The sequence below is a fragment of the Scyliorhinus canicula genome, chromosome 10 (genome assembly GCF_902713615.1).
Source record: "Scyliorhinus canicula chromosome 10, sScyCan1.1, whole genome shotgun sequence".
NCBI lineage: Eukaryota > Metazoa > Chordata > Chondrichthyes > Carcharhiniformes > Scyliorhinidae > Scyliorhinus > Scyliorhinus canicula.
In genome coordinates this window covers 168,646,752-168,672,708 of record NC_052155.1, presented here as the reverse complement: position 1 = coordinate 168,672,708, position 25,957 = coordinate 168,646,752, and the positions used below count along the sequence as shown (strand labels likewise).

Genomic DNA, 25,957 nt, shown 5'->3' with positions numbered 1-25,957 from the left:
GCAGGTCTTATAACCTCTGTGGAGAGAGAATAGAGAAAACGTTTTGAATCTCAATGACACTTTGTCAAAGTGGATGACAGCTTTGACAATGAGTCATCCAGACTTGAAACGCCAGCTCCATTCTCTCTCCACAGATGCTGTCAGACCTGCTAAGATTGTCCAGTACTTTCTGTGTTTGTTTCAGTGCCGCAAGAAGCCTTCTAAGTCCAGAGGAAGCAGAGTTTAGTGGCAGTGATGGAATATTAACACACCTGCTTCAGGTAGCAATGACAAAGGATTTGAGCAGCATCGGGTTTGGATCCCAAGTTGAGGAGAATGAAGAAGGCGGTAGCCCTCACTGTGCAAGGTTAGATGAAGCACGGGAACAGCAGGAGCACAAAGAGAGGAAAAATGGTATTACGATCCTGGACCAGACCCCAACAGTGACTAAGATACAGGACAGAAACCCCAACATTTTATTTTAATTTTGTAAGACTGTGAGGAAAGTATACTTCATTCCAGGAGTGATTCATGAATAAATAGGGATATGGTATTTTCAAACAAACTTTATTACTAACACATTATTAAAATATCTTTAACATCACACAAGAAAATAACTTGCAATTACCCCTTAAACAATGATAATCAATTCAGTGACACAAAATCCCTTAACTGCTATCTTTACTTCAACTCAAACAACAGAATCATCTCAGGTTTGAATCCACTTTTAAATACAGTTTGCAGACCCGGGCATACTTGCTTAAGAGATGCTCTTTGAGACTGTTTTGAGAGATAAACCTGAATACTGTGAGAACAATGCAGGATCTCTAGCTGAAGTCTTCAGAAATTGTCTTCATGGTTTGACTTCCATCTCTAAACTGCCCTGCCTGCGTGTCTACAAAATGCCTGATACTCTCCCATCATCTTACCAAGTTGAAACACAATGGGGCGAATTCTCCACCGGCAGGTTTCTCCATTTCGCCAGCTGCGCACCCCTGCCTGTGGGTTTCCTGGCAGCGAGGGGTGGCCACAATGGGAAATCCCATTGGGCGGCCGCTGCAATGGAGAAACATTCGGTTTTGAAGGCGGAGATTTCACTGCAACGTCTCTAATTAAATACAGGGACTTCTCTTCATCCAAAAAATAGTCCATCAGCCCAAGCTTTTACAATGCTTTAATTGCACCCAAAAAAAGGCTAGCCATCTTACAAACCAGGATTTTTAGAAACATTATTTCAGGGGTCTAGCGCACAGTAATCCAGCCTTTCAACCTTTACTGTGCCAAATACTGTACAATATATCATAGATGGACTACATAATTTCTCTGTCGAGAATGTTTTTCAAATGTGGAATTATCCAGCCATTCCTGCCAGCAGGGTCATCCGATCCCACCGATGGAAACCCCTGCTGTGGGTTCCCTGCTGGCGGAGGGTGTGAACAATGAGGATTCCTGTTGTCAGTGCCAGGGCCAGAAGGTCCCACCACTGCCGAATAGGTGGGTGCCTCCGCCGCTGGGTAGGGGCGGGGGCAGTGGAAAATCCTGCCCTTGGACTTCATAACTGGAACCAAGCTTTCACCCCAAACTGTTTCCCTGTGCTCTTCTCTCCTCCACTCTTGCAAACAGAGAGTAAATTTAAGCTGCTGGAGCACCAGAGCACTTTAGGATTGGCCACTGCTCCGCTGCACGCAGGACCCGCCACGGCGTTGTCGGAAATCCCGGAGCGGAATTTTACCAAAGATTGTCAGAGGACCATCTCTCCAGATGTACAGCTGTGTTTTCAGACCAGATTTTCTGGCACTCAGTGAACTGAGGATTTGGGGCCTTGATTTGCGCCGTCACTCTGGTGGCGTGGGGCCTGATAGAGCCGGATATGTCGTCTCCACAGGAGGGTGCCCCCACCTGCGCTGATAATATACTTCCCCCCCTCACTACCCCACGGACACTGAGGATCCCCCCAACAAGACACTGAGGAACCCCTCGTCACGGCAGAATCAGGAACACTCTTCTGCAGCACCCCCCCCCCCCCCCCCGCCCCCCCCACCACTCCAGCATCACGCAAGAGTTGAGGGAACTCTCCAGCCCCATAACAGGAATCAGCCGCCCTCCCCCCAAAACATATAAGGGGAACACCCCTTCCCCCATGTGCTCCCCAGAGGGCTCATCCCTGGTACTGTCCCCTGACACAGGTTGGCACTGCCAAGGTTGACTCTACCAGCAGCATTGCCATGGCACAGTCTGGGAATGTCTCTCCCCCCCACCCCCACCGCCACTCACCCCCCACCTCCCAGGGGGCTATGCCTGCCTTGGCGCCCCGGCAGGTTCCCTTCGACTGATTCACATTGTTATATAGCTGTTGTAAACCTCACATCAGGCAGGAATATTTAGTGAGAGGGGAATCACGTGGGCTGGATGACCTTTACTAACGTGTATTAAAATTAATTGAAGTGAGGTTCCCTCCCAAACCTCGTTACGTCACCAGCATGGGGCAGGGAAAATCGGGAAACGGATTCTCGCTGGCGGGAAATCCCAGCTTTCGCAGCACTTTGGGCCTGTGTCGCCATTTATGGTGACGGCTAACGCGGGCTCCAAATCACCTCGCCTGCCGATAATAATTGAAATAATCTACCCTCAGTATCCTTAATAAATTCAATTTAGTCATTGACCAGAGTCATCTAATTTGGTTTTCGAGTTACCCAAGGTAACTTTCACTGCTTGTGATAGGATTATATACCATTGAAGATATTGTACAGATTGCTGGTGTTAAAATGATTATTTTCTTGCTTTTCATACTTTCTCCATATTCAGAGACCTGCGGTGTGTTAATCTACAGAATTGTGGAGTGTTATCACACATTTCATCGAGCTTGATCGTGATTTATTTCGGAAATGATCATTTACGTATTATTTTCCAAAGTCTACTGAACATATCTGTGATAGTTTAATCTGAGGTGGCAGTGGCACCATAACTGACATTCATTGCTTGGAAAGTGCTATCAAAACCTGGCATTTATTAGTTATTCATAGATCGCTGCAGACCTTTGGAATTGAATATTGAGCTGTTTCTGCCTCAGGCTGTAACTTCTACACGGTGCAACGGAGTTGCAAATCTTTCTGCCTCAAGGTGGGAGGTGGCTTCACACATTTGCCGAGAAAGGCCGGGGGGGGGGGGGGGGGGAGGGGGGGGGGGGGGGGGACCTGTCTGCTAACACGGGGCTACCTTCTAGAAATGAAAAGACGATCTCGTTAGGAGGTTGATGAAACAGGCAATGCCAAACTCCCCTAATGAGCTCAGGAGGGACTGCGAGATCATCAGGGCTGCTGGAAGTCGTTTGTGCCTCGATGCTTAAAGGTCACGCTGGCAATGAGCGTTCTTGGTTCCGGCTGATTTCCTTCGCCTGCAGGAGACACATCCAGATGTCCACACAACGTTGGTTGTCTCAGGTCGTTGCATCTATTGTCGAGTTAGGGCACCTTGATATTTGCTCATTTGGACAGTATGTCAGAGAGGCAGGTGAAGCATGACTTCTACCAATTAGTTTGCTTTTGAAATGTCATCAGGTCAATGTAGCTTCGTATGAAACTAACAGTACAGCTTGCAGAAGAGTTGTCTATACCATTAGTTAAAAAGGAAGGTAGACTGGGAGACAAATGCAGAATTACATTTTCAACTCCATCTGATTTTTCTTTCTCCATTAGAATGTGATGACCCATGCTGCATCAGTTTGCCTGACAATATCCCCAGAAACTGCAGCTTTGATTAATTGCCTGGGCGGTGCGGGGCGTCTACACTTCGGATTTGGAAAATTATGTTGCTGTCTTCCCACCCCAGGGTCAGATTTGCAGTCAGGAATATTGGATATTGATTTAGATTTAGCTTTAGATTATTTCCTACCCTTTCTTAATTTATTGAATCTTTCAAATCCAAAAAAAAACAAGCCAAAGTGTACGAAATGTGAGAGAGGATGGTTCCTCACAGATCACCAATGAAACAGGTGATAGACTTAGAACTTAGAACAGTACAGTACAGAACAGGCCCTTCGGCCCTCAATGTTGTGCCGAGCAATGATCACCCCACTCAAACCCACGTATCCACCCTATACCCGTAACCCAACAACCCCCCCCCTAACCTTACTTTTTAGGACACTACGGGCAATTTTAGCATGGCCAATCCACCTAAAGGTGTTCTTTTATTTGTTGGTAGCACAGTATTGCTGAAAAAAAAGACATTTTTGGTCGAAGCTTTTCATCTTGCACTCATCAGAACATATATAAGAAAACCAAATTTGAAAGGGAACAACAATTTATACTACATGAGAAAAGAATGCTGACTGGTTGGCAAGTTGGTTCTGATTGGCCAAGGTGTTGCTGTGCGGTTATACAAGTGGGCTATTGTTCTGTTCCCCCATGCTTTTGTTTATTCAAAAATGCAGTAATGCTTGGATATATTTCCTTTGCCTTCAAAGGAAAGGTCCCTGTATATGAATACATGTTGCTTCTCGCAAGTGCAAGTGTTCTACATTGTGAGCTCGACCAATAAGTCCCGAAAGAAGTGCTGTTAGGTGAATTGGACATTCTGAATTCTCCCTCCGTGTACCCGAACAGGCGCCGGAGTGTGGTAACTCGGGGATTTTCACAGTAACTTCATTGCAGTGTTAATGTAAGCCTACTTGTGACAATAAAGATTATTATTATCTTAACTTTGTTAGTATAATTTTTTAGCACACTCAGGATTGCTCAGCAAGTTCACTCCAATTGCGGAATCACACCCAACGTTACATGTTACGTTCTGAGTTTTGTAAGCACGGGTTGTTTGAGTCAGCACTGTGCCTATTGCGAACAGCCGAAGGGGCACTTTGTTTGGTGCAATCTGCCTGTCATTGGGATGCGCATCCCATGTAGCTGGTATTACTGCAGCACTGAAATTCATATACCACACTGCTCATTTGTGCGAGTGGCAAAATGTCTTTATTGGGTTGATTGCAGCATCCTGTTAGTGGAAAACATCACTCGTGTTGCTGCTGCAAAGTAGCAGCATGAAATGGCGAGTTTGACCGGTTGCACAACTGTTTGAGATACTTTAACCGTACAAAACTCCAACAGGATTAGACAGGGTAGATTCAGAAAGAATGTTCCCGATGGTGGGGGAATTCAGAACTAGGGGTCATAGTTTGAGGAAAAGGGGTAAACCTTTTAGAACTGAGGTGAGGAGAAATTTCTTCAGTGGTGAATCTGTGGAATTCGCTGCCACAGAAAGTAGTTGAGGCTAAAACGTTGTGTAATTTCAAGAAGGAATTAGATATAGCTCTTGGGGCTCAAGGGATCAAAGGATATGGGGGGAAGGCAGGATCAGGGTATTGAACTCCATGATCAGCCATGATCATAATGAATGGTGGAGCAGGCTCGAAGGGCCGAATAGCCTCCTCCAGCTTCTATTTTCTGTGCTTCTATTCTTTTGTTAAAACCAACTACATAAGTATGAGAGGACAGCTGGCTAATGTCGATTGGGTAAATCGGCTAAAAGGTCTGGCGGTAAACAAACAGTGAAAAATATTTAAAGAAGCAGCTCAAAATGTTCAACGAAAAGTAAATTGCATGAAAATGTTTTTGTTAAAAACTCAGCGAGAAAGATCCAATTGTGTCTCAGAATGTTGTGAAGAATACATGTAATTCTGAGGATTGGGAGAGTTTTAGCGAAGGGAATCCAAGAATTTGGTAATAAAGGAAACAAGTAGAATATGAAAGTAAACCAGCTCGGAATATAAAAAGCAAATTATATGAGCTTTTGAAAGGATATAAAAAGCAAAATGGTTGAAGTAAATGTTGGTCTCTTGGAGACAGAGACAAGAGGAATTATCATGGGACAGGAGGGAGCAGCAGAGATGTTTGACAAATGTTTTGTATCTGTCTTCAAAGTCTTTAAAATCTGGGGAGACATACATCTGCTTAAAACTGTCAATGGCGATAACTGGGCAGTCTGCTGCTGTCTTCTGAATATGCAGACGAGGATGACAGAACTTGTTACAGTCAGCATGCAGGAATGTATTATCCCCAAAGGTTTCATGGACTTTGGGAATAGCACATTAGATGCAGGATTGGATAATGGACAGGAAACAAAGAGTCAGATTAAACAGCTCAGTTAGCAGGCTCTAACTGGTCGACTCCTGCAAGTACCTGTGCTGGGCCCTAAGCCATTTACAATCTGCTTTCAGAGTGACTGAGTAAGTTTGCTAATGATACAAAGCTAGGTGGAATGTGAGCTGTAAGGAGGACAAAAAGAGACTGCAAAGAAAGTAGGCAGCAAGGTCGCAGATGGATTGAAATATGGGGAGGTCTGAGGTTATTCAATTTGGTAGCAAGTAGAGAAAAATACAATATTTTTTAAAAGGCGTGAATCTTTGAAATATTGATGTCCAGAAAGATTTGGGTGTGCTTGTTCGAGAAATTCCGAAAGTTAGCATGCAGATGCAGCAAGAAATTAGAAAGACATATGGGTCTTTATTGCAACGGGAGTTAAGTACAAAATGAAGGAAATCTTGCTGCAATTGTATAAGGCTTGGGTGAGACCATGCCAGAAGTACAGTGCATGATTTTGGCCTCAATATCTAAGGAAGGGTATACTTGCATTGGAGGGCGTACGGCAAAGGTTTGCTGGGTTGGTTCCTGGGGTAAGAGGGTTTTCCTATGATGAGAGGCTGAGTACATTAGGTCTATATTCCCTGGCGTTCGGAAGAATGAGGGGGTGATCTCATTGAAAGGCACAAGATTCTGAAGGGGCTTGACAGGGTAGACCCTGAGAGACTGTTTCCCCTGGCTGGGGGAAAATCCAGATCACAGGGGCATTCTCAGGATAAAGGGTCGATCATTTCGGACTTGTTCCCTCAGAAGACTGTGAAACTTTGGAATTCTGTGTTGGGCTCTTTTTGGCATTGGGATCTTTTGGGTTGCGGATGATCCACCATTGAGTAAACTAAAGCAAGGATAGACAGATATTTGATCTCTCAAGGGATATAAGAAAAGTGAAGTGAGGCCGCAGATGAGCCACAATTGTTTTGAATGGTGAGGAAGGCTCAAGGGGCCATATGTCCTCCCCATGATCCTATTCCTTGTGTTCTTAATCAGCCCACTGTACCTGAGCCAACACTTTGAGTTATCCAGTTAATCCCACTCATCAGCTCGTCCAGTTACAGTGTTCCCAATTATTTAATGGGTTGTCAAGTGTTTTGGAGCTTCCTGAAATTGTGAAAGACCCCATGCAAAAGCAAGCCCTTTGTATATTCAGCACCGTGTCAAATTGGTTAGTTAATTGATACATGGAAAATATAGTTCATTATCGGAGCCTTTCTAAATGGCAAGTAGTGAAATATTGACATTGAGTGAAATACTGAGCCAGCTACAAGTTGCTCATACCACATTGTTACCTGGTAACTTCATCAGTGCACTAAGATTCCTTTAGAACATTCCTTCCCAATTGCTTGTGAACTGTAAGTACATCACCTTCAACCAACGGGCATTTATTGTGTTTTTCTCACAGGGACAAAGCCACACTTGGAAGGCAGATTGAAAAACTGGAAGCGGATGTGTCTCAGTGGAAAGTTAAATATGAAGACCTGAGCAAATCCAAGCAGGAAATCCTTAAACAGGTGTGAAACCAGAAAAAAAAGGAATAAAAAGTGCAGTTAGCCAGTTTCCCAGGTCACTGGGTATTTTTGTTGGCTCGGTTAACTTCCTGGGAATTTTGAGGGTCATTACGTCTCAAGAAATTGTGGTACAAAAGTCAGGTAAGACGGCAGGATTTTCCGTCCCCGCGCACCCCCAGAACCAGAAATTCCCACCCGAACTTAACAAACCTTTCAATGGTCCATCAAATTGTCCGTCCCTGATACGGACGGAACTGGAAAATCTATCCCAATATCTTATTTTCTGGCTTAAACCTGAGGACACGGGACAAACTCGTATAATGGTGACATTATGTTTATGAGGAGATTGTGTTTCCATCACTCCTAGTTAATTGAGGAGTAATATATCTGTACCGAATTTGAGCTAAATTTCATGTCAGGCTCTCATTACATGTACCAGTTGGTTTAGCTCAGTTGGCTGGACGGTTGGTTGTGAGTCAGAGCGAGACCAACAGCTCTCGCGGTTGGTCCCCAGTTCAATCCCCGCACCGGCTGAGACTATTCAGGAAGGCCTCATCCCTCCTCAACCTTGCCCCTCGCCTGAGGTGTGGTGGCCCTCAGGTTAAATCGCCACCAGTCAGTCAGCTCTCCCCCTGAAAGGGGAAAGCAGTCTCTGGTCATCTGGGACTATGGTGACTTTACTTACTTTACCAGCCTTTCATGGGCTTTGAAAGGTGTCCTCTTCAGTGAATGTGAAAAGGGGGCTGACAGGGTGCAGAGACAGGTGACATTATATTGAGAAATAAGGACATGGCAAAGACATTAAACAACAACTTTTGGGTCGGTCTCCGTGGTTGAGGACACAAAGAAAATGTCAGAAATAATAGGGAACCAAGAGTCTGGGAAGAATGAGGAACTCAGAAAGAAATCTGTATAAATAATGAAACAGAGTGGAGAAATTAACAGGGACGAAGGACAACAAATCTCCTGGATCTGCCAACCTATATTCTAGGGTTGTAAAGAGGCAACTGCAGAGGTAGTGGGATTTTCCATGAATTCCACCACGTGTTCGTGGTGGCAGAGTGGCCCACTATTGGCTGGCAGCGGAATCTTCTGGTCCCACCATTGTCAATGGGGTTTTCCGTTGAATGATCCTCTCACCGTTGGGAAACCCGCGGTGGAAGCTCGCCATCGACGGGACCGGAAGATCCTGACGGCGTGAACTGTTGGAAAATTCCGGTCAGTTAATCTATTGTTTGATCTTCTAGAATTCCTTAAATTCAAGAACAGTTCCCAGGGATTAGAAGGTAGCAAACCTGAATATTTTTCGTCAGTATTCACTCAGGAAAAAGATAATGTTGTGGAGGAGAATGCTGAGACCCAGGCTATTAGAATAGATGGCATTGAGGTGCGTAGGGAAGAAGTGTTGGCAATTCTGGACAAGGTGAAAATAGATAAGTCCCCGGGGCCTGATGGGATTTATCCTAGGATTCTCTGGGAAGCCAGGGAAGAGATTGCTGAGCCTTTGGCTTTGATTTTTATGTCATCATTGGCTACAGGAATAGTGCCAGAGGACTGGAGGATAGCAAATGTGGTCCCTTTGTTCAAGAAGGGGAGTAGAGATAACCCCGGTAACTATAGGCCGGTGAGCCTCACGTCTGTTGTGGGTAAAGTCTTGGAGAGGATTATAAGAGATACGATTTATAATCATCTAGATAGGAATAATATGATTAGGGATAGTCAGCATGGTTTTGTGAAGGGTAGGTCATGCCTCACAAACCTTATCGAGTTCTTTGAGAAGGTGACTGAACAGGTAGACGAGGGTAGAGCAGTTGATGTGGTGTATATGGATTTCAGTAAAGCATTTGATAAGGTTCCCCACGGTCGTCTATTGCAGAAAATACGGAGGCTGGGGATTGAGGGTGATTTAGAGATGTGGATCAGAAATTGGCTAGTTGAAAGAAGACAGAGGGTGGTGGTTGATGGCAAATGTTCAGAATGGAGTTCAGTTACGAGTGGCGTACCACAAGGATCTGTTCTGGGGCCGTTGCTGTTTGTCATTTTTATAAATGACCTAGAGGAGGGCACAGAAGGTTGGGTGAGTAAATTTGCAGATGACACTAAAGTCGGTGGAGTTGTAGACAGTGTGGAAGGATGTTGCAGGTTACAGAGGGACGTAGATAAGCTGCAGAACTGGGCTGAGAGGTGGCAAATGGAGTTTAATGTCGAGAAGTGTGAGGTGATTCACTTTGGAAAGAATAACAGGAATGCGGAATATTTGGCTAATGGTAAAATTCTTAGCAGTGTGGATGAGCAGAGGGATCTCGGTGTCCATGTACATAGATCCCTGAAAGTTGCCACCCAGGTTGATAGGGTTGTGAAGAAGGCCTATGGTGTGTTGGCCTTTATTGGTAGAGGGATTGAGTTCCGGAGCCATGAGGTCATGTTGCAGCTGTACAAAACTCTGGTACGGCCGCATTTGGAGTATTGCGTACAGTTCTGGTCGCCTCATTATCGGAAGGACGTGGAAGCTTTGGAACGGGTGCAGAGGAGATTTACCAGGATGTTGCCTGGTATGGAGGGAAATTCTCATGAGGAAAGGCTGATGGACTTGAGGTTGTTTTCGTTAGAGAGAAGAAGGTTAAGAGGTGACTTAATAGAGGCATACAAAATGATCAGAGGGTTAGATAGGGTGGACAGTGAGAGCCTTCTCCCGCGGATGGAGGTGGCTAGCACGAGCGGACATAGCCTTAAATTGAGGGGTAATAGATATAGGACAGACGTCAGAGGTAGGTTTTTTACGCAAAGAGTGGTGAGGCCGTGGAATGCCCTACCTGCAACAGTAGTGAATTCGCCAACATTGAGGGCATTTAAAAGTTTATTGGATAAGCATATGGATGATAATGGCATAGTGTAGGTTAGATGGCCTTTAGTTTTTGACTTCCCATGTCGGTGCAACATCATGGGCCGAAGGGCCTGTACTGCGCTGTATCGTTCTATGTTCTATGTTCTAAACGCAACCCTTCTATTTAAGAAAGGAGGGAAAATGGGCAACTATTGGCCAGTTAGCCTAACACCAGTAATAGGCAAAATGATAGAATCTATTATAAGGGAAACAGTAACAGAACATTTTGAAATTCATCAAGCGATGATGCTGAATCAACATCAATTTATGGATGGTAAATCATGTTTGACAAGTTTATTAGAGCTTTTGAGGGTATATCTCCAGGATGAATAAAAGTGAACCAGTGGATGCAGTGTATTTAGATTTTCAAAGACTATTTGTTAAGGTTCTGTACAAGAGGTTATTACAATTGGACTGGAGGTGATATCTTAGCATGGAATGAGGTTTAGCTGATGGACAGAAAACAGAGAGTTGTAATAAATGGGACATTTTCTGGTTTGCAGGCTGTAACTAGCAGGGTACCTCAAGGCTTACTACTTAGGCCTCAATTATTTACAATGTGCCATTATGTCTGAATAGCACTGGAAATGGTGGTGGGGGGCTTTGGAGGTCGGGGTTGGAGGTGAGGGGAGTTCATGGGTCTGGGGCGGATGGAGGAGTGATCCGGTCAGGTCTGCGGGTCGTGCTGAGAAGGGGTGTCGGTCATCTCCGCAGTCGAGTCCGCGTATCGAGGAGGGGGGGTCACATCAGTGGAGGAAACCTTGAGGGGGGGTAGTCAATGGTGCAGATTGAGTCCTGTGTTGTTCGGAGGTTGTGGGTTGAGTGCTGTGGGGGGAGTGATCTGTGTGTTTACAATAGTAAATTGGTGGGTTCCAAGAGACTGGGAAGATTGGGTGGCATTTAAAAATGGCGCGGGGGTCTCTTCCTGTACTGACGAGCTGAGCGCCTGGTAAGTGCGGCCTCGATGGGGCGGTTCCTCGCCAAGGCTAATAAGAATAATTCCGTTTGATAGCGGGGTTGTTTTTGGCACTGCAGGCGCCAAGAAACACTGCACTAAACACACCAAAAACAGGACTTTGTTTTTTCCCATTAAATTGCACCCAATGTTTCCAAGTTTGCTGACAACAGAGAAGCTAGGTGGTGAAATAAGTGTTTGGAGGATGCAAAGAACTTGCAGAAGATACTGACAGGTTAAGTGATTGGGCAAGAACATGGCACATGGAATACTTTGTAGCCACATGTGAAATTATCGACTTAAGTCGGTAAATTTTGTGAAAGACTGGAAACATTTGTATTGAGGCGACCTTGGTATTTTTGTACATGAATCCACAGCATGTTGGCATGTAGGTACAACGACCAATTAAAAAGCCAAATACAATGTTAGCTTTTGTTAGAAAGCGATTGGAATAAAAGACTAAAGAAATATTCCAATTGTATGGCATTGCTGAGGCTACATCTGGAGTATTGAATCAGACTTGGTCTCCCTCCCAAAGGAAGACCCTTCATGTCCGAGAGGGAGTGCTATGAAGATTCATCAGTCTGTTTCCTGGGATGAGAAGATTGTCCCTGATCTCATTTGGTAAAGGGGTTTGACAGGATAGACGCTGAGGAAATGTTTCCCTTGGTTGGGGAATCTAGAACACACAGTCACAGTGTCAGAATAAGGGGTCGGCCATTTAGGACAGCGGTAATGAGAAATTTCTTCAGTCAAAGGTTGTGAAGCGTTAGGATTCTCTGCAACAGAGAGCTGTGTATGCTCAGTTGTCGAGTATATTCGTGGGCACTAAGGAATTAAGAAATATGGAGATCATTTGGGAAGATGGAGTTAAGGCAGAAGATGGGTCAATGATTTTGTCAAATGGCGGAGAAGGCTTGGAGGGCCAACTGGGCTACGCCAATTCTGATTTCTGATGTGCTTTTGTTTCTTGAAGCGAACATTTCAAGCTGGGGCCAATGCCAAGGCTGGCCTCTATTTGTGTTAACCACCTGTTTGAGATGGCAAAGTTGGATGCTATGTTTGGGGTGCGGAAGGGAAAGGGACTGGAGAGAGTGTGTGGTCTATTCCTGGAGAGGCAGTTTGTCAGCTTGGAAAAATTGAAAGAGAAATTTGGGCTCTTGGGCTCAGACACGTTTAGGTACCTCCAAGTACAAAATTGTGTTAGACAGAAATTTCTGCCATTCCCGGTGGCACCTCCATCTTCCTTGCTGGAGGGGATCCTTTCCTGTTCAGGGTTGGAAGAGGGGAGTACTTCCAGCATATATAGACGGATGTTGGGGGAGGATTCGGTCTTGGTGACGAGGGTAAAGGCCAAATGGAGGAGGAGCTGGGGCCTATATTGGAGGGAGAGGTGTGGAGTGAGACCCTTCATAGGGTGAACCCCACATCCTCGTGTGGGAGGCTGAGCCTGATCCAGCTCAAGGTGGTGTTTAGGGTGAACCTACTAAAGCTGGAATGAGTTGTTTCCTGGTGGGGGTTGAGGATAGGTGAGAGCACTGTTCGTGGGGGGCCGCTAATCACGAACATACGTTCTGGTCCTATATCAAGCCTGTCGGATTTTGGGTCTCTTTCAGCATCGTGTCGGTGATCCTGAACATTGAGCTGGAGCCCTGACCTTTAGCAAAGGTCTCAGATGTGTCGGAGCAGGGAAGGGTCCAAGGGCAGATGCCCTGACCTTCACATCGTTGGTTTCTCACCGTTCTGTTGAGTTGGAGGTGGGTGACGCCACCTAGTCCCTCGGCGTGGCTCGGGGACTTAATCGAGTTTTTTGCACCTCGTGAAGGTCAAGTGCACCGTGAGAGGCCAATTGAAGGGTTTTACCAGAGATGGCATCCGTTTATACTATATTTCAAGGAATTGATGACTGTTAGCTGCTCGAGGGGGCTTGGAGGGGGGGTAGGGAGTGCATGTTTATGGAAGGGTCATTGTGTAGATTAGTTTATTGTTCTTTTTAGTTTACGGTTACTGTTGTTGGTTGTATTTCTGTATAAAATGACAAAAGCTTAATAAAAATATTTTTGCACAGATGTTCCCTGAAGCTGATGATACGGCTCTGCATCTCCCTCCCTACTGAGCTGGGCCCTGAAAAGAAAGATCATTACTGTCCTTTCTAAGATAGGTGTACTTGGTGGAATCTTGGTTAATGCCGTGATGAATGAATGCTTCCTTTCACGCAATGCAACATGAGGCTTGACAGAAAATAATAGTTGCCCGGGCATTCGCACAACAATGCGATGGCGTGTGCCTTCTGCTGGTGCAGCTCTCTTTGCGAAGAGGTGCCAACACCAACACAACACCTACCAAAGTGGGATCACTTGGTTCCACTGGTCCCAGTAGAAGGACATGGACCACCTCTCGAGCTGCTCGATATCCTTCTGTAGTTCCTTTGTTTCTTCCAAGCAGTTTTGAGAATTAGAACCCATTTGGAAATCCTGCTTTTAAGAATTAACATATGTAGCCTGGAAGTGACGTGAAGCGCTCCCCTTTTCATCCGCTACCCTCTTAAGTTCCTCAGAAATGTTCCTATTGAAATCTGTTCCACAGTTATGGTTCACCCATTGTCTAAATTTCACTCAATCTCACCATGCATTCCACTGCCAGGTCTGCCCGAGCAACTCTGCAAGCCAGGTTTTTCCAGTGTGAGTTATACTTGGGTGTCCTACACCTCTGTATGTCAGGGAGTTACATGCATGATGTGCCTAACCCGCTTTAACATGTAAGTAAAGCTCCCGCCTGCTTTGAACAGAAACATTTACTGTTTATCCCCCCCCCCCCCCCCCCCCGTGTGACCAGGAAAGCCACAGGGCCAGTAGTAAGTGGAAATCAGGTGGAACAGATTTCTGTCTGATTTATTGCTCTGCTGGTTCCCATCTGTGCCTGTTTTCAGGGTAAATGGAGATGAAAATCTGCTCGTTGACTCATACCCAAAAACAGTTCCGCAGGCAAACTGTGAACTTGGGCAAATGGCTGTTCTTTCCCCGTCAGTTGAGGCAATGAAAGTCAGCAAGCTATGTTATCATCCCGTTTGTACAGATCATCGGCAAATGCACACTTTCTAAACAGAAGGGAAATCTCTGGCGAGTTAGTTCCTCATTCTATCCTGGAGTGTTGAGGCTACTTGCAGAATTCCCACTGGAATTCCAATTGATATTATCTAACACAGCACAGATTGTGGACTGTTTGGCAGCTCCCTAATCTGTATGGCTGCGATATTGTTGCAAATCTTATTCATTCTTGTTGAACTTTTTGTTTTGACTTTCCGTATAACTGTAGCTGTGCGAAGGTATTCTGCTGCTTTTCCATTAGATCCAGAATTATACCCAAGAATACAATCCACCTGCATGGATAGCTTAGCCCCGGTATCCCCAGATAACAGCCAATAGAGGAAACGGAGAGTGAGGGGGAGGGAGGCAGGGTGGTGGGTGCAAAAGGGGGGGTTTAAAGAAACGGATGGGGACCATGCCACCAAACTTCTATGTGATGATCCTTTGCCATTTTACACGAGCAGATTTTGTGCTGTCCACGTGCCCCACCTCATTGACATATTTAAATCTGGGAATTCAATTGAGAGCCTCTTCGATTTTAAACATTTCCATGCACACCAGGGATTGGGAATCCCAGCAGGGAAAAGGAGGCGGTAGCTTATGGCTGAAGAAGGTACGTGCCGTTTATTGCACGGTAGCATCGTGGATAGCACAATTGCTTCACAGCTCCAGGGTCCCAGGTTCGATTCCAGCTTGGGTCACTGTCTGTGCGGAGTCTGCACATCCTCCCCGTGTGTGCGTGGGTTTCCTCCGGGTGCTCCGGTTTCCTCCCACAGTCCAAAGATGTGCAGGTTAGGTGGATTGGCCATGATAAATTACCCTTAGTGTCCAAAATTGCCCTTAGTGTTGGGTGGGGTTACTGGGTTATGGGGATAGGGTGGAGGTGTTGACTTTGGGTAGGGTGCTCTTTCCAAGTGCCGGTGCAGACTCGATGGACCGAATGGCCTCCTTCTGCACTGTAAATTCTATGATACTATGAACCTTGTGGGCTGGGCAGAGCAAGGCACTGTTGCTTCACAGCGCCAGGGTCCCCGGTTCGATCCCTGGCTTGGATCACTGTCTGTGCGGAGTCTGCACGTTCTCCCTGTGTCTCCGTGGGTTTCCTCTGGGTGCTCCGGTTTCCTCCCACAAGTCCTGAAAGACGTGCTTGTTAGGTGAATTGGACATTCTGAATTCTCCCTCAGTGCACCCGAGCAGGGGCCGGAGTGTGGCAACTAGGGGCTTTTCACAGTAACTTCATTGCAGTGCTAATGTAAGCTCACTTGCTGAGGGCATTGTGGAGGGGGTTGAGAGCCCCGATGGTGATGGGTGGGGATGGAGGGAGAGCCGCCGATGCTTTAGGGGAGGCCCTCGTATCCATGGCGGGAGAGCGGGGGGGGGCAGGTGCTGGGGTTTGCAGTGCTGATCCGGGCATCCTGACCTCTGTGGAGCTGGCCTTGCTGGCTCTATCAGGCCCACCCCCACCCTGCCACAGTGACGGTGTAAATCACGCCTCCGAATTTTATCAGCGAGGCTTAAAATCCAGACTTAAAAACCCGGCTGTGCAACTGACACTCTGGAAAAAATATGGGAAAATTCAGCCCTCAGACCTATTTTCCAAAATCCTTATCATCTACGACATTTTCAAGTTCCCCGCCTTTCTCCTTGAGGTGACCTATGCTATTCTTCCGATTTTAACCTTCACGTAAATTTTTTAAATCTCCTCTGCCTTGATTTCTTAAATCAATCTCGACACCATAAAGAATTTGTATATTTAGTGTTTTTTGTTCACAACCAGTTTAAAATACGTATCAGTGTGAGCTAAGCGAAGCACTTATTGCTGCTCATCTGCTGATTTTGCTTCTGTGTAGATGTATTTATTGGAATAAATCACAACTGTAATTTTAGCGTGTTTTACTGATATTACAGAGTAGTTTTCGTCATCTATTAAAAATGCTATGCATGATTGGTGATCATCCCATGCAACTACAGTGAACATTATTAGCAGATTCATAGAATTTATAGAATTTACAGTGCAGAAGGAGGCCATTCGGCCCATCGAGTCTGCACCGGCTCCTGGAAAGAGCACCCTACCCAAGGTTAACACCTCCACCCTATCCCCATAACCCAGAAACAAGTCCTGAAAGACGTGCTTGTTAGGTGAATTGGACATTCTGAATTCTCCCTCAGTGCACCCGAGCAGGGGCCGGAGTGTGGCGACTAGGGGCTTTTCACAGTAACTTCATTGCAGTGTTAATGTAAGCTTACTTGCTGAGGGCATTGTGGTGGGGGTTGAGAGCCCCGATGGTGATGGGTGGGGATGGAGGGAGAGCCGCCGATGCTTTAGGGGAGGCCCTCGTATCCATGGCGGGAGAGCGGGGGGGGGGCAGGTGCTGGGGGTTGCAGTGCTGATCCGGGCACCCTACCCAAGGTTAACACCTCCACCCTATCCGCATAACCCAGAAACCCCACCCAACACTAAGGGCAATTTTGGACACTAAGGGCAATTTATCATGTCCAATCCACCTTCTATTCAAGTACATGCTCTAAAGGTGTTGATTTTGGCCTGTGGAGAATGTGGATCTGCCTATTGACATTTTGATTCACCATTGAGATAAACAGGGCTGTAAATTGTAACACATCAGCCCCATACATTTCCCTCTTTAGTCACTGTTCTGTTTGTAATTGTTTGTCTTGGTTGCTTAAAATCAAGCGGATGTACAGGGTGACAGCCTGGTTGAATTATTTACCTCATTGAAAGATCTTCTGCCTTTTGTTGACTACTTGAGCATTTTCAACGCTTCACATTGATAGTGTTAGTCTCTTCTCCTATTTCAAGCTCCCATGTTTCATTCATGTGTGATGTGGAGATGCCGGCGTTGGACTAGGTTGAGCACAGTAGGAAGTCTTACACCGCCAGGTTAAAGTCCAACAGGTTTGTTTCAAATCACTGGATTTCGGAGCACTGCTCCTTCCTCAGGTGAATGAAGAGGTAGGTTCCAGAAAAATATATATGGACAAAGTCAAAGATGCAAGACGATACTCATGAATGCGAGCCAGTACAGGTAATTAAGTCTTTACAGAGCCAGAGAGAGGGGTAACCCCAGGTTAAAGAGGTGAGAAGTGGCTCAAGCCAGGACAGTTGGTTGGATTTTGCAAGCCCAGGCCAGATGGTGGGGAGGTGAATGTAGTGAGGCATGAATCCAAGGTCCCGGTTGAGACCGTACTCACGTGTGCGGAACTTAGCTATACGTTCCTGCTCGGCGATTCTGAAGGCCGCCCTGGAGAACGCTTACCCGAAGATCAGAGGCTGAATGCCCTTGATTGCTGAAGTGTTCCCCGACTGGAAGGGAACATTCCTGCCTGGCGATTGTCGCGCGATGCCTGTTCATCCGTTGTCGCGGCGTCTGCATGGTCTCCCTATGTGTGGCAGCGGTGAAATCCTTTGAAGAATAAAACTCCGTCTTATTTTGAAAGTATGTTTTAGACAAAATGCAATGGCCCTATCTGGAATGTTCATTCCGACTGAACCCGATCTCCTTCACAGTTTGAGATGATGACTAGTTTTAAAACCTTACAATTTGATTTTTCTGCATGACTTAACCCGATCTCTTCAACTACCATCTTTTACCGAATGTGTTCCCGCATTTATCTGTGACAATGGCTGGTGAAATGTCAAATGATGTGTTGAATGATCATGACATTTGCAGGAAATTTAAAAATACATCAATGCAATCTGTTGTGAGAGTTCTGTTTTGACATAAGATTTAATTGCACCTCAGATTTAAACACTCCCAATATAAATTGAGGTTCTCTGAGGCTCTGAACTGTAGGGATTCTATGCTTCTACGGTATGTGGAGGTGTTTTTTTTCCACTGCTTTGTAAAAGCTGCTGGTGTTTGAAGAAATTAGAATTGTGAAATGCCATAGAAACAGGCCTTCTGGCCCATCAAGACTCAGTGTATTCTCCCCATGAGCTACCTAGTCAAATCCAAATCTTCCTCATGCTTCCTATGGCCTTTCAGACTGTTTTTCAAGCAACAATCTAATTACCTTTCTCATGGTTAATTCGAGCCGAGTATTGAAAAAGCAGCACCAGTCTTACACTTCGACCGGACGCCATTAAATGATGATTTGAAATTATATTGTAATGTTAATTGACGATTCCAAACCTCCTCCCACACCTCGTGGTGCACTAAGGCAGACTTCCGTCTGTTCCCATAGCTAATAGTTCTTGTAACAGGTCATTAGCCTGTTGCCAGGGGGATATAGCTTGTGGGGGTATCACTCCACATCAAGCATGGAGTCTCTCCCGCTCTTGCCACCAGCCATTGGCGTGTTTGGAAGGATTTGCAGGTTGACACACTCAACCTGTTTGGCTGCGTTGTGAACGCACCTTTCCTTGGCCATCAAGTCCTGGGGTGGGATTCGAACCCGAAGCTTCTGGCTCAGAGGCAGGGACGCTACCCACTGCGCCACAAGACTTCCTGAACTCCAGAGTAGGAAAGTTATTGTTCACCGTGTTCTTTACATTCACTATGTACTCACTGATGGGAGTGTACTGTCTGTTCGAAGCCGCCATATTTGTTTAAATGAGCATGTGCAATGCCCGGCTTGCAAAATCGAACGGTCAGGGGGTTGTTACGGCAGCGGAGTGCGGTCCTGAGTCTGTCCCGACTGAGATATCGACATCTGGCACTGGAGGAATTCTTATTTGGAGCAGCCGGTGGGTCAGGGAGTAGGATGGGGGCGTGAACTGGTCAGCGTGTCAGGAAACTGGGCTAAGCTGCTGCTTCCCCGGCTGTGTGGATAGCTTTCTCAGGAGAGAAGGGTTGTCAATTTCAATTTGTTACTGGCGCTAACGGAGTGATTTTAACATGGGTTTTGGGGTTTAACTGTGGGTGCGTGGGTTGCTCGAGCTTCCCAGAGCTTGCTAATGAACGCAAAGTTGGATTGGATTGGATTGGATTGGATTTGTTTATTGTCACGTGTACCGAGGTACAGTGAAAAGTATTTTTCTGCGAGCAGCTCAACAGATCATTAAGTACATGGGAAGAAAAGGGAATAAAAGAAAATACATAATAGGGCAACACAAGGTATACAATGTAACAACATAAGCTCCGGCATTGGATGAAGCATACAGGGTGTAGTGTTAATGAGGTCAGTCCATAAGAGGGTCATTTATGAGTCTGGTAACAGCGGGGAAGAAGCTGTTTTTGAGTCTGTTCATGCATGTTCTCAGACTTCTGTATCTCCTGCCCGATGGAAGAAGTGGGAAGGTGGGAAAAGAGCTGCAGTTTGAGTGGCCAGCAGGAACGACAGGAAGGAATTCTCACTAAAACATCACACTTTGCCACACTGTGTGAAAAGCTGTTGTTCTCAGCACTTGTTCCAACAGTTTGCTTCCCTCACTTTACAGATTACTCTCATTATTTGGGGAGGTATTTTGCGTTTTATCCCCCCTCCCCCCACTCACTTTGCAGTTGTGATCCACCATGATCAGCATGTCTGCTGCCCAGGAGGCACCAACTCCCAGACGGAAAATAAATAAGAAATAAGAATGCTGGTCTGAACTGTTTTTTTCTCCTCCCGGGCTTGGACCTCTGACGAAGAATAGGATGACCAGCAGCGTCAATGGGACCAGCAACAGCAGCAATAGCACCAGCTGGAGCAACAACGGTCGCCTTCTCACAGACCAGCTGCTCTGCAGTAGAGATGGGATGAGCACAGAGGTGCAGTCTGCAGGCGGTGATCCATTTGGAAAGGCAGAGATTCTGCTTCATCAATGTGTCGCCATGCCAGTGCCCTGGGAGGCTCAGGGTCACCATTCACCGCAAGTGGAAAAGTCAGGAAACAGCCAACGTGAGTTAGACGGGTAAACAAACATTGATGTCAGCCAAAAAGTGAAGCGGAAACTGATCAATTGAGCATTATGTAACACAACTCTGCAAACCCTTAGATGACTCCAAATCCTTACTCTTCCTTGTTCCAATCACTTCTGCATGTTACATGCTCGAGAACACATCACTGCTTATCCATAAGGCAATGAATGGACAACGCTAAGCTTTCACCTGTAAGGTGGGATTCATGGGGCTGGATTCTCTGATTTTGAGGCGATGTCCGGAGGAAGTGTCTAGTTCTACGACGAAAAAAATCGTCGAGGCCCCAGCACCGATCCGCCGACCGGTGAGAGGCAAGCAGCCGCGCCACGTAAAACGCACGGCGTTCCCGATATAAATGCCTGGAGAATTGACAGGTTCGCGACCGCGCATGCGCACAGCGGGCGACCTGCAGCGCTCGCGCCGTACAGCATAGCGCCGGCCGCGCGCGGACCTGGCCTGCCAGGTAGCGGCCCCCTGGACACCCCCTCGCCACCCCTGGGCCATTCCCCACCAGTCCTGGAGGTTATAGGTATGAATTGGAACAGTCCATCGAAGAATGTTTGAATTGATCATCGTTTACACGATCAGTGGTGGACGGATAGATGGGGCTGTGAGGATGTAGATGGGTAGAGAGGGATGTAGGAGGCTGTAAGTCAGTGAAGAGTGACGTGTTGGACTAGTCTTGGGAAGGCAGAGTGAGGAAGTTGGCACAATATACACACTAGGATAGTTGAATAATCCACCATACTCACCTTTCCTGCATTTATTAGGCCACTAAATTGCTTTGGCACCACACTGCTGTTGCTCATCTCTTGCTTTCAATAGTGTACTTCTCCCTCCCATCGATAGGGAATAGCATCTTCCTGTGACCCTTCACAGCCCCCAGGATCACATCAAGGGAAGCACCAGCAAAGTGAGGTGTCAAACTAGGAACGTTCATTCGGGCAATTCTTTATTTTGTTCTCCCACCTCCAGAACCCGTCAGCTGCCGACCATGCGGTATCCCTTTAAGCACTGAAGTTGAAATCCACTAATATGGGTGTCGTCCCGCCAGCTTAATCTAATTGGTCAGGAAATCCGGAAGATGCAAAAGCGATGACTGGGAATATTCTGCACTCTTCCCTGGTGTACGTTGACTTCCCAGCAACCGGAGACGTGGGAAGAAAATCAGATTCTGAGAACTGTGTCAGCAGTAAACTGAATCTGTGGAATTCACTACCCCAAAGTGTGGTGGATGCTGGGGACAATGAGTAAATTTAAGGGGAGTTTGACAGATTTTTAAATGGTAAGGAGGTGAAGGGTTATGGAGAAGGGTAGGACGGCGGAGTCAATGCCAGGATGAGATCAGCCATGATCGAATGGTGAAGTAGACTCGATGGGCCAAATGGCCTAATTCTGCTCCAATATCTTCTGAATTTATAATGCTCCCCCCCTCCCCCCCCCCCCGCCCCCCCAAATTTTTGACTCCCCAGCCAGTGGACACAACTCATCAGAATCACAGACTGGTACGGGAGGCCATTTGGCCCATCATGCCTGTACCAGCTCTCAGAATTTACTTGGCGTCATTCCCCCGCCTTCTCTCCTTAACCCTCCGTACTGTTCCTCTTCACATGACAGTTTAGTTCGTTTTTAAATGCCTTGATTGAATCTGCATCCATCACACTCTCCAGAGGGCCATGTTAAGCCCCTTTAGAATCTCTTATGTTTTCATGTGATCACCTCTCAACCTTCTAAGCTCCAGTCGAGGCCCAACGTATTCAGCCTCCCATCAGAGGACAACCCTGTCATCCCCGGGACTAACCTAATGAAGCTTCACTGCACCGTCTCCTTTGTAAGTATATCCTTTCCTAAATACGTGTACCAAAATTATGCACGGTATTCCAGGTGTGGTCTCACCAAAGCCCTGTACAATTGTAGCAAGACTTCTTTACTCATGTACTCCAATTCCCTTTCAATAAAGGCCAACTTATCCTTTGCCTTCTGAATTCTTGCATGCCAACCTTGACTTTCTGGTACAAGTCCACCCAGATCTCTCTGAGCATCAACACTTGCAAGTTTCATGACTTTTAAAAAATATTCTGCTTATCTATTGTTAGAAATAAAGTGAATAACCTCACATTTCCCCACATTGTACTCCATCTGCCAACCTGTTGTCCTCTCTCTTAACCAAAGGTAGCCAGAGCAACCAGCTAAGTGCTTTATAGGGCACGGTTTGCCAGGCAGGGATAGCAGTCGAGCTCCCTGGAACCCTCAAGCACACCTTGGGCCTCCATTTTGCCGATCATGACTTGCTGCAATTATTGAGCCTTCCTCCTACAGTCCCCTGCCGTGTCATCGCCCTCCCCTGCCAACCAAGCTCTGATTTCCCTGTCCTCTGATTACTCAGTTCCTATCTCCTCTTCCCTTCCTCCCGCCAACCAAAACCTTGTCAAACGTCAATCTGCTGGAACCGCCTGGCCCGCGGTTGTTCTGACGCATCCCGCCCCCGATGGTGAACTTTAACCTTTTGCTCCCCATTGCTGCCCCCAGTGGCCCCCATATACATCCTCCCTGTGTTGCACCTTCCAAACCACAGTGTGTATTTAAACCATGTACGGTGGACAAATGACCAGAAGTTGTTTAATACAATAATATTTTATTGCACACACAAAGTTAATATTAGTCAATCACACACACATACAAGTTGAACTCAAAACTAATGCACTAGAAATACCTTAACTTAACTTCCAGGTGACTGGCAAGTACAGAGCAGATATGGCCTTATCTGGAATCCTGTAGTTTGGCAGTGCTGGATGACTGTTGCTGTGTCCTTGGCTCTGGTCCCTCTCTCGATGGTGTGGATGATCTTCCTCTTGGCCGGTGAAGGGTTCCCATGATGTGGAGATGCCGGCGTTGGACTGGGGTGAGCACAGTAAGAAGTCTTACAACACCAGGTTAAAGTCCAACAGGTTTGTTTCAAACACGAGCTTTCGGAGCACGGCTCCTTCTTCAGGTGAATGGAAAGGCTTGTTCCAGAAATGTTTATATAGACACAGTCAGAGATGCCCCGGAATGCGAGCACCTGCAGGCAATCAAATCATCAAAGATGCAGAGAGAGAGGTAACTCCAGGTTAAAGAGGTGTGAATTGTCCCAAGCCAGTTCAGTCGGTAGGCCTCTGCAAGTCCAGGCTTGTTGGTGGGGGCCGAATGTAATGCGACATGAATCCCAGATCCCGGTTGAGTCCGCATTCATGCGTGCGGAACTTAGCTATAAGTTTTTGCTCAGCAATTTTGCATGGACACTGCGACAACGAATAAACGGGCATCGTGCGACTATCAACAGGCAGGACTGTTCCCTTCCAGTTGGGGAACACTTCAGCAGTCAAGGACATTCAGCCTCTGATCTCCGGGTCAGCATTCTACAAGGAGGCCTTCAGGAGACGCGACAACGCAAAATTGCTGAGCAAAAACTTATAGCTAAGTTCCGCACGCATGAATGCGGACTCAACCGGGATCTGGGATTCATGTCGCATTACATTCGGCCCCCACCAACAAGCCTGGACTTGCAGAGGCCTACCGACTGAACTGGCTTGGGACAATTCACACCTCTTTAACCTGGAGTTACCTCTCTCTCTGCATCTTTGATGATTTGATTGCCTGCAGGTGCTCGCATTCCGGGGCATCTCTGACTGTGTCTATATAAACATTTCTGGAACAAGCCTTTCCATTCACCTGAAGAAGGAGCCGTGCTCCGAAAGCTCGTGTTTGAAACAAACCTGTTGGACTTTAACCTGGTGTTGTAAGACTTCTTACGGTGAAGGGTTCAGCATTGTTGTTGGCTGTTGAAAGCTGCAGTTGAGGGAGCGAGTGCTGGGCAGCACCTTTTATCCCTTGGGCATTTTGTGCACTTTTGGGTGGTCCTAGGTGAATGTCCAATGGATCGATCAGGGCTCGATCACCCTGATTGATCTCAACCAATTGGGGCCGGACACCTTGATGGCTGGGTGGGTCCCATTTGGCCATGGTCGTTGGTGTCCGAGGCCCATAGGCCTTCCCAAATAAGGAAAGCAGGCGCCACTGAATCTGACACTTATTGTCAGTTTCTACCTGGAATCCATTGTCTCTGTGTCAGTTTCTGCATAAGTCTGAGCTGCAGCTTTTGTATATTTGCAGGCTGCAGCCTGTCTGTGCTGTAGCTTTGGCTAAATTTTCCATCGGTCCCTGTGGGCGGCCATTTTAGGTGACCACACTGTCTGGTAGCCAGTTAGGGTCTGCATCTGGCTGCCTGCTGGGTGGGATGTGGAAGTAGAAAATGACAATGACATCCCGGCTAGATTTGGCAGGATTTCTCCATCTCCCAGATTTCTGGGCTGTCCCCCCTCCCCCACCCCCAACCATCCCTTCTCCACACCCCTGAAAGCCTTTGTCCTCAACATACTCCCTGTAAATATTGGAAGGTATCGCAGCTTCAGGACTTCAATCCCTTTTGCACCACGGTGACTGTCCACGATGAATGTTACCCCATGTTGTATCAGGATTCCTGAAAATGCCCTGCAAATAAAATATGTATGAGACTGTGCAACACAAAGTTGGCATTATATTAACCACTAAAATTTGTTGAGCATATTTAAAATATGTGAATACAGGAGTGGAAGGAAATAACCCATTTCTTTTGTAATATATAAAATAAAATTGTGCTGTAGTGATGTGTTGCCTGCAGAGGGCAGTATAGACACACTTTTACGTAATCTGACCAGCATAAGAACATCAAGAACAAGGAACAGGGAGGATTAGGTAATTCAGCGCCTCGAGCCCTCACCGTTCAGTATGGTCATGACCGATCTCACCTCGGCTTCAACTCCACTTTGCTGACTATTCTGCATAACCCTTCAACCCATTACTAATTAAAAATCTGTCTATCTCCTCCTTAAATTTACTCAGTGTCCCGGCATCCACCACACTCCGGGGTAGTGAATTCCATAGATACACGATCATTTGAGAGAAGTAATTTCTCCTCATCTCTGTTTTAAATCTGCTGCCCTTTATCCTAAAACTATGACCACATGTTCTAGATTGCTCCACAAGAGGAAACATCCGCTCTTTGTCTACTTTATCCATACTTTTATACCTCATCTTATACCTCAATTAGATCTCCTCTCGTTGTTCTAAACCCGAGAGAGTATGGGCCTAAACAGTTCAATCTCTCTTCATAAAACAAACCCTTCATCTCCGGAATCAATCACTGTGGGTTCCACTGAGTGCTCCAGTTTCCTCTCACAGTTCTAAGATGTGCAGGTTAGGCACATTGGCTGTGCTAAATTGCCACTTAGTGTGTCCAAAAGGTTAGGTGGGGTTCCGGGGTTGCAGGGGAGCAGACCTAGGTCAGGTGCTCTTTCAGAGGGTCGGTGCAGATTCGATGGGATGAATGGCCTCCTTCTGCAAGGCAGTGATTCTATGATGCTATGAATCTATGTAACCTCCTCTGAACTGCCTTCAATGTAACTACATTCCTCCTCAAATAAGGGGATCAAAACTGTACGCAGTATTCCAGGTGGGGCATCACTAATGCCTTGTACA

General features: G+C 46.4%; 1 protein-coding gene across 2 annotated transcripts in view; it reads left to right on the top strand.

The window, feature by feature from the left end:
• The window catches only part of LOC119972756 (coiled-coil domain-containing protein 102A-like), a 568,320-nt gene that overhangs the window by 136,377 nt on the left and 405,986 nt on the right, over nucleotides 1-25,957 (top strand). For both annotated transcript variants that reach the window (XM_038810080.1, XM_038810081.1), the window contains exon 4: nucleotides 7,510-7,618. In XM_038810080.1, coding sequence (XP_038666008.1) covers nucleotides 7,510-7,618 — 109 coding nt within the window. The remainder of the gene's footprint in view (nucleotides 1-7,509; nucleotides 7,619-25,957) is intronic.